Source organism: Etheostoma cragini, chromosome 15 (assembly GCF_013103735.1).
Source record: "Etheostoma cragini isolate CJK2018 chromosome 15, CSU_Ecrag_1.0, whole genome shotgun sequence".
NCBI classification, from domain to species: domain Eukaryota; kingdom Metazoa; phylum Chordata; class Actinopteri; order Perciformes; family Percidae; genus Etheostoma; species Etheostoma cragini.
In genome coordinates, this window is record NC_048421.1 from 15,977,334 (window position 1) to 15,988,808 (window position 11,475).

Sequence of the window (11,475 nt, forward strand, 5' to 3'; positions counted from 1 at the left end):
TTGGAAAATGGCTGCAATGAAACAAAGAGTGAAAAATTTAAAGGGGTCTGAATACTTTCCGTACCCACTGTATGTAATAAACTGAAGAGATGTTATGGAACTTTGGTCAGACAAAAACAAAAAAAGACATTTAAAGAAGTCACCTTGAACAAACAAAAGTAATCTGCAGAATAGTAATGACAAAATTAATTGATAGTTGCAGCCCTATCTGACAGAAAAGAATTCTCTTATCGGAGCTTTTATATATTTCCTCGCTATAAGAAGCAGAGAGCGGCGTAAAAAACCTTCAACTGCAAATAGTGAGTACTGATCCGATTCCAGTGCTAATTTCCCAAACTTAAAATCTGCACACAATAAATGTAATCGATAACCAAACACTAAATATTGTACTACTACAGTCATATAAACAAGTGCATCCCTAAAAGAATCACTCAGGAACAGCAGTCTACAACGGTGTTCTAATTGAAAGTCTCTTGAGATTTCAGGTATAGAAATCTCTAGGGGTGGGAATGATCAGACGCCTCCCAATACAATATCATCGTGATGCTTATGCCACAATACGATATTATTGCCATTTTAAACATATTGTAATATTCTGCGATATATTACAATTTATTATGTTTTTTCCCAATTTCAAATGATGTCCCTAAAAGGAAACTGTTGATCTGTTTGATCTAAAAAGATACATTTCTCTGTTTGTTGATATCACTTCAATTTATTGCTGTAAAATGGGATTATCAAGCAGACAAAGTGACCAACACATATATTGATATTTTGGCGCCTCTATATCAATACAGTATTGGGTTAGAGTATTGCCACTGAAAATATAGCGATACTATTTTCACTATTTTGTCCCCCACCCCTAGAAATCTCCCACTTACAGATGGGTCATGTCATACGGATATTATAGCTTAACAACTTAACAGCTCTGAATTAGGGGACCTTGCAGTGCGCTGCAGGGTTTCAGTCCTTCACGGTTTAGTGTGTTACCAATTGTTTTCTTGGTGACTATGGAGCCAGCTGCCTTGAGATCATTGACAAGATCCTCCCGTGTAGTTCTGGGCTAATTCCTCAGAGTTCTCATGATCATTGCAACTCCACAGGTAACAAACTGAGATTAGGAGCACTCGCTTTAAGAGTGTGCTCCTAATCTCAGCTTGTTACCTGTATAAAACACACCTGGGAGACAGAAATCTTTCTGATTGAGAGGGGGTCAAATACTTATTTCCCTCATCAAAAAGCAAAAACATTTTTGACATGCGTTTTTCTGGATTTTCTTGTTATTCTGTCTCTCACTGTTTTAATAAATCTACCATTAAAATTATAGACTGATCATTTCTTCGTCAGTGGGCAAACGTACAAAATCAGCAGAGGATCAAATACTTTTCCCCTCAATGTAAACCAATTCAATTTCAAAACAAGATCTGGATTGAGTGAAATGCCATCAAAGCTCAACACACGTCAAAGTTACATTATTGTTATTATTGCAATTCTGATGATGATGATGATGATGATGATATGCAGTGTAGTCTATTCAAAATCAATCTGCACTAGCAGGCAAAAACACACCAACATACCTAATGCAAACTCGGTGTTCAGTGTGACGGATTATACAACTCAAGAGCATGCCAACAGTCCTAAACAGTAGAATAAAACTATATACAAAAGTAAGAAAAACTTTCAAAAGGTTACCAGCAACGAAAATCCTTCACAAGACATTACCAAGATCTAAAATGTCTTGGAACATCCTGTTTGTCATTGAAGAAAAGACAACCAAGGTTTTTACTCAAGGTCAGTTTTCTCAACAAGGAAACTGGGATGTGCTTTAAAGCTTCACCATTCCTTATTCTAGCATTTGCAATGTGCATGCATTGTGCTCTTCCTAGGGCTTCACAATTAATCAAATTTTAATCGCGATCACGATTTTGACTTCCCACGATCAAATTTGCGTGATCCAGCGATTTATTTTTGTTAAAGCGTCATTTCATAGAATGCTCCTGGTTTTTGCATAGCCCATCTACCGCTCCGTAACCCCTATCAGATCATGTGCCAGTCAGAGTTGTTCACTGCACCCCGTGTAGCTTAGTTTCTAGATGTAGACAGTCACAGAGAACAGAGTAACGGGACGAAAACTCAACAGATAGCCGTCGGTTATACGTCGGTCTCAAGGTTTACCAGTTTACCAGTAAACGCAACATTTTGTCCCGTTGTTTTTCAGACAACAGGAGTGACCAGTGCTAGTCGGTGCTAGTTAGCGTCCGTTAGCTGTTAGCTCCTCTAGGACGCACCGGTGCTAACGTCCTCGCATCCGCTGCAATGCTGTTTATATGGATATGGTTTAATTTTGCGTTACATGACCCATTTCGTCTGTAAAGCCGTGCCTGTGTTGGATCTCTTCTCTACTCTCTCTCTCGTCTTACTCTCCGCGCAGCCCCGCCACATAGCATCAGTCCACACTTCTGACATTTGTCTAAAGTTTTAATTTTTTATTAACACAGCTGTATATTGTTAAGTATGAGGGGCAAACCTGTATCTGTACCAGTGTTTCCGCTGGTAACTCTGCCATCGCGGCCGCCACGGCAAAGACCACAGAAGAAGTTATTGAATGCAACTAACTTCAGTTTGTAGAGTAATAGCGTGTAGACGGAGCTGCTGGACCTGGGCGAGAGATGTGACCCATGGCCGGAATATCATAGTTCATAAAAGTGCAGTGCAGTGACAATACAGACATTTCATACACACGACGTGTGTATCTGCCGTTCGACCCGTGCTGGACCCGTTCATAATGAGTCAGCCATCCCTCTGAGTAGCGTCCATCACACTCCCTCTCGCAGTTATAGCGTGACGAGAAATGTGACGATAAAATTAGTTTTGGTTAAAATCTACAAATATTCGTGAGAATAATCGTGATCAAAATTTTTATCAAAATAATCGTGATTATCATTTTGGCCATAATCGTGCAGCCCTAGCTCTTCCCCTTACTGACAGCTGGACTTAGTTATAAATCAGTCTGAAGGATTGTAAATATGCAACAAGTGGGTGTTCAGAATATCGTAAAATAACTTTGCTTGCATTTATTTGCCAAAAATACAGGCCATATATATATCCAACAAAATACACTGCATTTCACCAACACAACCTTGCTCTGCTGTACGTCATCAGGGAGCAAACGAAACAACAGGCTGCTACGCTCAATAGCAAGCCAAATTAGAGGGAGAAATTAACACCAGCAACCATCCAAATAATAGTAAATTTTTCAGTTGTGTTACCATACAATCGCATGTAGACAAACACCTTTTGAATGCTCTAATTTGTCTTAAAAAATAAATTAAACTCCTTGGCTGGAGAAGCAAAGAAAAAGGGATTTGGGGGCATTTACTATTCACTATGGCCCGAGACAAAAGTGTTTTCATTTAGAGACTAAAACACTGAAGACCTGTTTCAGAAGTGTATATGCCAGTAAGCACAATGCTATTATGTGAAGGCTGAGGACAGCAACAAGGCAACAGCAGAGAATATATTTACCGAAGAAAGATTGAGAGCCAACATGTGCAGCCAAACACAAGAGTCCCAAGGAGAAAAACCCAGCAGGAGAAAACCCAGCATAGCAGCGTGGGAGGGAAAGAGCAGCAATCAGCATACATCAAGTCACTCTGCTGCCAAAATAAATAAAAAAATCTCCAAAAAAACCCAAGTCTCAGACCACGCAACCTGAACACATCACAAGCAGAGCCCTCTGAGGCCTCAGATGCTGAAGAAATGTTCTAACCCCAACAGAGCTGACATTTAAAAAGGAGACAGGAGTGGACTCACGGTTTGGAAGTCACTGTGGCTGCACTCCTGGCCTTGGTAACGGCAGTAGAGCATCATCTCTTTGAGGTCGTGGCCGACCCTCTCGATGAACTCCTTCATGCTAAACGCCTTGGGCCTGTAGGCGGTGAAGTTGGCTTTTTCCTGCAGGAAAGCCAGCACGTCAGGCTCGGCTAGGTGCGGCTGGGGGATTGTCAGGTGCACATCCAGCAGGGCCAGCAGCTCTCCAGCGTGGTACAGATCGTTGCGTGTGAGGCGGCTGAAGCGGTAAGCGTTGAGGTTACAAATGGTCACAGCGGGGAAGACCAGGCTGCTCGACACTACGGCGTCCACGCTGGTGACATGAGGGTAGGAGAGGAAATAGGCCAGGCGCTCGGCACTCTCCAGGGCCAACAGTCCCAGGCAGGCCAGCAGTGCCGCAGCCCAGAGCAAGCGGCGCACACTGGGCTGACCATAAGGGAAGATGAAGCGCAGGCCGTGCAGCGTGCTGGTGTGAGCAAAGGCCTGCCAGGAGGTGGGGTGCAGGCTGGAGCTCTCTTGGCTCCCTTGACTGCCACAGCTCTCCTTCAGATCCATCATCAGCCCTCCAGCCCCTCAGCCAGGGAGCCCGCGGTGCACTCACACCTGCACAGACAGAGAGGGGACAACGTCAGTAAAAGATTCACAGCCCATTATCATAGTGAGCGTATTGATTAAGCCAACGAGGAGCAAGAGAGAGAAAGAGACAAGAACAGAAAGGGGGAAAATAGAGGCATCAACAAGCAACAGACAGAGGAAAAAAGTGAGGAAAAAATAAGAGCTGTGCAGCAACACTGATGAACGTAGAAAACACAGCAAATTTAAAGCAAAGCAACAACTGACACGCAGAGGAAGTATACATTAGGAGGCAAAGATCTCCACACCCCCAAAAACTACTACAGCATGTAAAAGACAGAGGAGATCACTCCCTTGAGCTGAGAGTTACTGTGACTCCCAGTCTGCCTGGGGCTCCTATTAAACCCCCCAACTCCTCCCAAATCCCAAACTGCTCCCTTCCCAACCCCCCCCATCATCTGTCACCCTCTACCACCACTCAATTTTATTGAAAAAATTCCCAGAAGTACTCTGTCGTCTGTGACACCTCTGAATGAGAGGTGAGAGCTTACTGTCTATGGGTGATAGTCACTTAACCCGCAAGCCAATCAAAGCTGCCTCTGTGTATTTAACGTCCCAACTCATCTTCATTCAAAAACACACACACATACACACACAGACAGACACTCTCATGCATCAGTGTGCTAGCAAACTGACACACACACACGTCCATGGTCCTCAGGATCTCCCATGTGCTCAACTAATGATAAGCACCTCTCTCGTTCAGCCTAGAGAGAAGACATCCAGCCGGCACGAGTGTGTGTAAGTCTGAGAGTGCACGTGTTAGTGCGTGTGAGAGAGAGAGAGAGAGAGAGAGAGAGAGAGAGAGAGACACGTTGATCAGAGCTGCTGGTTATTCTCGCATGCCGATCCAAACTCCTCCCGTTTTCCTCTGGCCAGATACATCTGCTTTCCCTTCTCTTCCCAGCTCATCTGTGGCAGCAGCGAACAACAGCGGAGCCGGGAGAGACGGGAGACGCACACACCAACACACATGCTCGCTCAGAGAGGAAAGAGAGAGGGGAGAGAGAGAGAGAGAGAGAGGGAGGGGGGAGAGAGAAAGGAGGGAAGACGGTGCTCTCCTCCTTTGCGCTCTCCAAAGCTAAGTCTCTTATTGAATAGGTTTCCTTCCTCGTCCAACACCACCACCGCTGCTCTCTCATTTGTCTCTCAGTCTTTCACAATTCTACATCTCGTCTGTCACAACACACAGAGTGATGGATGGATGGATGCAAAATGTGAGGCTGTCGAATAGACAGATAGTAGAGGGGAAAACTGTGGTGGATGCTTGGTCGGGGAAGGGGGGGGAGGTATGTCATGGGAAGTGAAGCAGAAGCAGAGAAGGAGGAGTAAAAGGAGGTTGAAGGGAGGGATGAGGACAAAAATAAGATAAGAAAACTAAAAAAAGAAGTGTGGTCACAGGCTGCACAGCAATGTCCCAAAGGAAGGTAATTCAGACACATAACGTCAGGCTCGTTATTACTCACGTTCACAGGAGAGGGATCCAAATGTAAAGGGAACAATAAACACAGAGCGGCTCTGTCATATGAAACACTGAAACTGTACACCCACAGGCCAGTCTGGAATCTCAGACATGTTATGAGGAAAATATCTAATTGATATTAAAAGGAATGATCATTTTTGTGTCATTATTTATAGAAAAATTTTACATTCTAAAAAATGTATAGTGTGATTTTTTGCAAGGATCTGGTGGCTGCAACGGGTAATTGCATTGTTTCAATTTGGCATGGCTGGATAGTTTATAAATATTTTAAATAATAGAAAACCCCTAAATGGTGGAAAGTAATACATCTAATTTCATATACTGCTTTAGTAAAAAATACATTTTTTCAGGGCTCTGGGTTATGTGACAAGTAGCTCCCACCTGAGACAATTGTCGACGCATAGAACGCAAAAAATAAAGTTACTGTTGCACTAGTCTGGACATCTTGCCGTGCCAACGTTGCAATAAAGGTTTTCTAAATGCCATGTATATAAATTTGCTGTGAGCTTACTAATTGATTGTGCGTTTTGTGTAGATTAGGACTTTATACGTTTTATTCCACTTTGTTTAAACGGTGAAGTGGAGAGGCCTCGTCCACCTGCTTGGAGCTGGCCGGTGAATGGGACGGGCGTAGAGATACTCCGGGACCCTTTTTGCGGACCTACGTGATTACTTTTTTTTGTTTCATTGGACAACGGCAAAATTTGCAACTTTTTCTAAACGTTATAAGGAGTGATAACGCTTAGTTTCTGCGTTAAAAGAAGCATCTCAACAGACTGCAGGCCGAACACTGATGGTTCACCGTTAGGCGACAATTTAATGAATTTAAGTGTCGGGGCATTCCGCCACCGTCTGTCTATTGATCCAAGACAGTCGTGCCGTTTCATTAGGGCGAAATTGTTAAAATGTCATTTAAAGTCTACTTTCTAAGTAAACGTGTTTATTTAGCATGTCTGTTTAGTCCATATGTGCTCGTGCTGTGTTCCCCAAGTGTTAGGACAGGTATCAGCTGCTACAATGAGTTGTTAGTTTTTTTTACCCCCAGACACGAATGTCAAACTCCACCTATAGTCCAAGAAAATTGTCTTCAGAGGTCTAAAATAAAACCTTTCATTATCTAGCATAAGTTTAAGGACAGCAAAGTCATGCTTGGACTGCCATCCATTTTCAATGTAAAATGGCTAATGATAATGAAATGTTAACTGAATACATATTTAACAGAAGTAGGCCTACACACATCTTTAGTTAACGAAAATGTTTTTGTCTGAAGTTTTACAATCGTATTTTAACTATTATATGTGTTTTACTGAGTCAAAAATTCATATCTGCTACACAGCCGTCGAAATAACGTTCATTTTAGCTAGCATAAGTGTTTGTTTTGTAAATTGTTGCTCACCTGTTAGCCTTTCGGGCCAGGCCCATTGCCGCCGAGCCTCGCGAACAAAAATTTGCGAAGGGAAGGTATGGGGCTGCATGAGCCGCTCAATTCTCCCTCTGATTGGCTAGTAGCCCACTTTCTGCCTGCTTTGGTTGTGTTTGTTAGGTTGGGCCAGAAAAGTAGGATTGGTAGATGTCAGGATAAGCCAATCAGACATAGAGTAAGGCAGAGGAGGGCGGGACACACCTTCGCCATCCTGGGGGGAAACAATTGCGGTTTCTCACGGTTAGCTGTAGGGTTGGTACCTGCGAGTTCGTTTTTTTTAATCCTGTTTCTTGTCGTCTTCTGAATAAATGATAAATAAATAAATTAATTGATCCTTTAATTATGCCTTGGAAAGTACTCTTAAACGGGCATTATCTAAACAATATATAAACAATTTTTGCATTAGCTTTGTGACCGACACAGATTGTCCACCAGCAGAAAAAAACACTGGTAAAATAAACCTAAAGATGGCGGCCGGAAGTGATTAATAATAATAAAGAAACGGACGTCTCAATAAAAACAGAATGAGATTGCTTAACAATTGTTATAGTTTGTTAATTGGTTTAACAACTTTATTTAGGGTGAAACATGAAATATAAGAATTATTTTCTATTTGTTTGTTGCCTCTTCTTTTTTAAACAGATTGTCGTGAATAATGAAAATGCCTTGAATACTGTAAGGTATTTATCTTATCATTAAGAAAAAACACTAACTTCATTATAGCCTAATCATCTGTTCAACGTTCTCTAATGACACAAACACTGGATATACAACAACGTGGAACTAGATCTGTGGCAGGACGTTGGTTTTGGCTCACAAATGTGTCACAATGTCACAATAAGCCAAGCGTATCACGACTACATCTATATTGAAATGTTACTTAATTATTGTTTATAATGAATCTGTATTTATATTAGGTATTGTCAGTATTTTTATACACAATGTAAGAGGCTACACACTCTACCAAAGCACCCTATCATGGTCATTGCATCACATGATCCGTCCGTACCAGACCTTTGTTATCTTTGTATCTATTGATCTATCTATCTATCTATCTATCTATCTCTAATTTGCATCTTGGGGCATCTTCTCATCACATTGTATTCTCACACTAAGTTCAACAATCTGTTACAAAACAGAAACAAATTAAAAGTAAAGAATTACTGTAGATTGTTTTATTTTCATTCTTCTGTCAAGCACGTGCACACACACACACACACACACACTCACACAAACACACTGTCAGTCGATAACACAGTCTCTATCCCAAATGAAATTTGCTGTGGTCTCAGACAGCTGCAGGGTTTGCTGGTTTCTTAACAACTTAATTACGCAAATCTCCCCTTTTTCCACCGAGGTAATGAGCATAGTTTTACAGGGATTAAACTGTCTCCAGGGTTGAAAATAAGGCCTCATTCTTTAGCAATGTTATCTGCCTTTATCCATGCAGCCAATTTTCACAGGATTATTATAGGGGAGAGCCTTGTTAGCTTTACCATATAATATTCTCTTTTTAATTTGCAAGGTATTAATGCTAAAACGCTTAGTGCAACACTGGGAAATATGAGTTTGAGTTTATTTTTTCTGTCGCAGAGCAAAGGCAAACGTTTGCCTTCTTGACCTGACTTTACATTGACAGCAGATCAGTCATTCAGTTAAGTGGCGTCAAAGCAAACTGCATGCAGATGAAAAATGAAAGAAAAATCCCAAAGAGTGTCTTAGTAAGCCTACCATTGACTACATGAGCCTTAGATTCTCTAAGTTTTTTGAACTACTCGAGGTATGAATATCATTCATGCAATTGTATTCCTTCGTTTGTTGTTTTGATGATGATTTCTAGACATGTTGCTCAGCGATCTACCTAAGGTGTTAAGTCAGGTTGAGATTTGGTGACTCCGAAGGACAAAGCAAATTATTATCATTTTACTACTCACCAAACGTGGCGTTGGCTTTGTTTCTGCACTCATTTATTAAGGGGTTTTACTTTTTATGTGTCTCACATCTGTACATAAATAGTACACTGTATCTGGATAAATGCACAGTATATGTACAGTATGGAATTCTTTAAGGAAACTTTATCATGTTTTACCTTTATGGTTCATATGTTCCAATCCTATCACATGTTCTTTATCAACAGTTGTCACAAAATTGTATGTATTCAGATTTCAAATTCTTACGAACAATTTGGCTTAAAAGTTGAAATTCAAACTTCATGCTTGGCCTTGGAAATATGTTTTTCTATAAAAATTATTTGACATGATCAAAAGTTCCAAAGTAGATATTAAATGGACCTTGAAGTTTTTTCAACTGCTGTTTCCAAACTCAGGGAAAATAAAAGCCAAGTTGATATATCATAGTTGACATATCATAGTTGATAGTGTCGTTGTTTTCTTATTATTGTAGCTTGATATGTCACTATCAGCTGGCACATAAGCACTATTACAACTTGTCCAATATTGATAAATTTTTTGGTAGATGGCACGATCCATTTTGTCTAGCAAAACTTTGTTCACAAATGTTTGCTTGAATGTTGTGTGATTCAGTGCGAAAATGAATGGAAACACCTTAAATTGTCTCAAATCCATTTCAATATACCAACACAAAACAGCATTTGACGTCACACACAGTTTTTTATTCGCTTTAAAACCGTTGGATGGAAACACACTTTCACCAGCTTTATTCACATGAGTTTTTTTTACCGAACTTCAGATTAGTGGATAGAAACTCCCTCAGTGTTTATACTAATCAAACGCGCTAGACTTAAAGGTCAAGTATCCTCAGATCCAGGTCAGGTCCTTAATGTGAAAGCCTCCTTAGTGTAAGTTTTTTATGAGTGGGCTGCATTGGTTTTCTTTCGTAACAAACTAAAACCCTGTTTGAGTCTGAAGATTGCAATTTTCTCCCATTGTGAGTGAGCAACCACAACAATAAAAGGGTTGAACTTATTGAAGAAAGAGGATGTTGGATATCTCAGGCCTCTTCATCCAAAACCTCCGAGAGTTAACAATATTTCACATCAGAGGTAAGAAAGTTCTCTTTACTGTTGGGAACCCAAACCAGACTAAACCCCAAATAAGAATCGGTTATCTTTTAAAATTTTGGGGTCAGACGGCAGGAACTTCCTATACTACTACTACTACTATTCACGAAGAGACTGAAGGAGTAATTACACTTTTGGACTATCTTAATGGATTATAAAAAATAATAAGCACTTACAAGTGAGATAATTAGGATGTGCAAGAACCAGATTTGGCAAGACTGGGCACCGGTGATTGTTACCTCTGGCGAGAGGCGATTAAAGTTGAAGGGCGAATTATCCAGAGGGTGAGCAGTAGCTGCACATTTACTGTATCCTCCCCCCGACCCCCCTCCCCCCCCTTCTGTGAAGGCCTTAATTGGTTGATGTGTAGATAAAGAAAGAAGCAACCCCATTTGCACACACATAAAGATAGACGGTTTCAAAGAGCCTTGTTCTGGTCAAATTAAGTTTCCCTCCAATTAAGAGTTTTATCATAAGGTCTCTAAACTGTCTCCCATAAGCTCATGAACTTGACTAATGATGTCCACTAGGACCTGCCAACAAGGGTGTTGAATGCTAATTAATACCAACAGGGGGTTGGTATTAACACTAAAGTAACATACTGCATAAAATGGGCCTGTAAGAATGTCCCTAACTTTTTTATATACTGTAATGTATATATCTCAGCATATTTATATTTTACCCCCTAGTGGTTAGACGCTTAACAGCATTTAGTTGTCTTAGTATTCTTACAATAGTTGAATCAAATCTATCTCATCTAACGGCCCGAGTGAGAGCGGTTTAATTAAAGAATGATTTTTCAATCTCAGATTGTTGAATTTCAAGGATTTTCAAAAAGGCCAGGAGCCACTGATCTACTTACTGTTGTGATCACTGAGATTTATCTTGGGACCCCTTGTGTTGCGTCCTCAGTGAAAGACAGTGACACAATTGTTGTTGTTTTGGCTCCATGTACCCAAAGACACTGGATTTCAAATGAATCAGTGGAAGAGGTAACAGTACTGACTTTCAGTTTGAGAAAGTTGACATCCTTACTGTGTAACAACTTTGGCTCTGCACACCCCA

The 11,475-nt window shown here is 40.9% G+C and overlaps 1 protein-coding gene across 2 annotated transcripts in view; it reads right to left on the bottom strand.

The window, feature by feature from the left end:
* Positions 1-7,453, bottom strand: part of asic2 (acid-sensing (proton-gated) ion channel 2) — a 357,541-nt gene extending 350,088 nt beyond the window's left edge. Inside the window, exons 1-2 of one of the 2 annotated variants that reach the window (XM_034894034.1) lie at positions 7,344-7,453; positions 3,814-4,434 (exon numbers count right to left, since the gene is read on the bottom strand). In XM_034894034.1, the coding sequence (XP_034749925.1) occupies positions 3,814-4,389 (576 nt within the window). In that variant the 5' untranslated portion in view covers positions 4,390-4,434; positions 7,344-7,453. Of the gene's footprint in view, positions 1-3,813; positions 4,435-5,157; positions 5,392-7,343 lie in introns of those variants that run through there. The other variant, XM_034894033.1, reaches the window with a different exon arrangement.
* Positions 7,454-11,475: the final 4,022 nt, after the last annotated feature.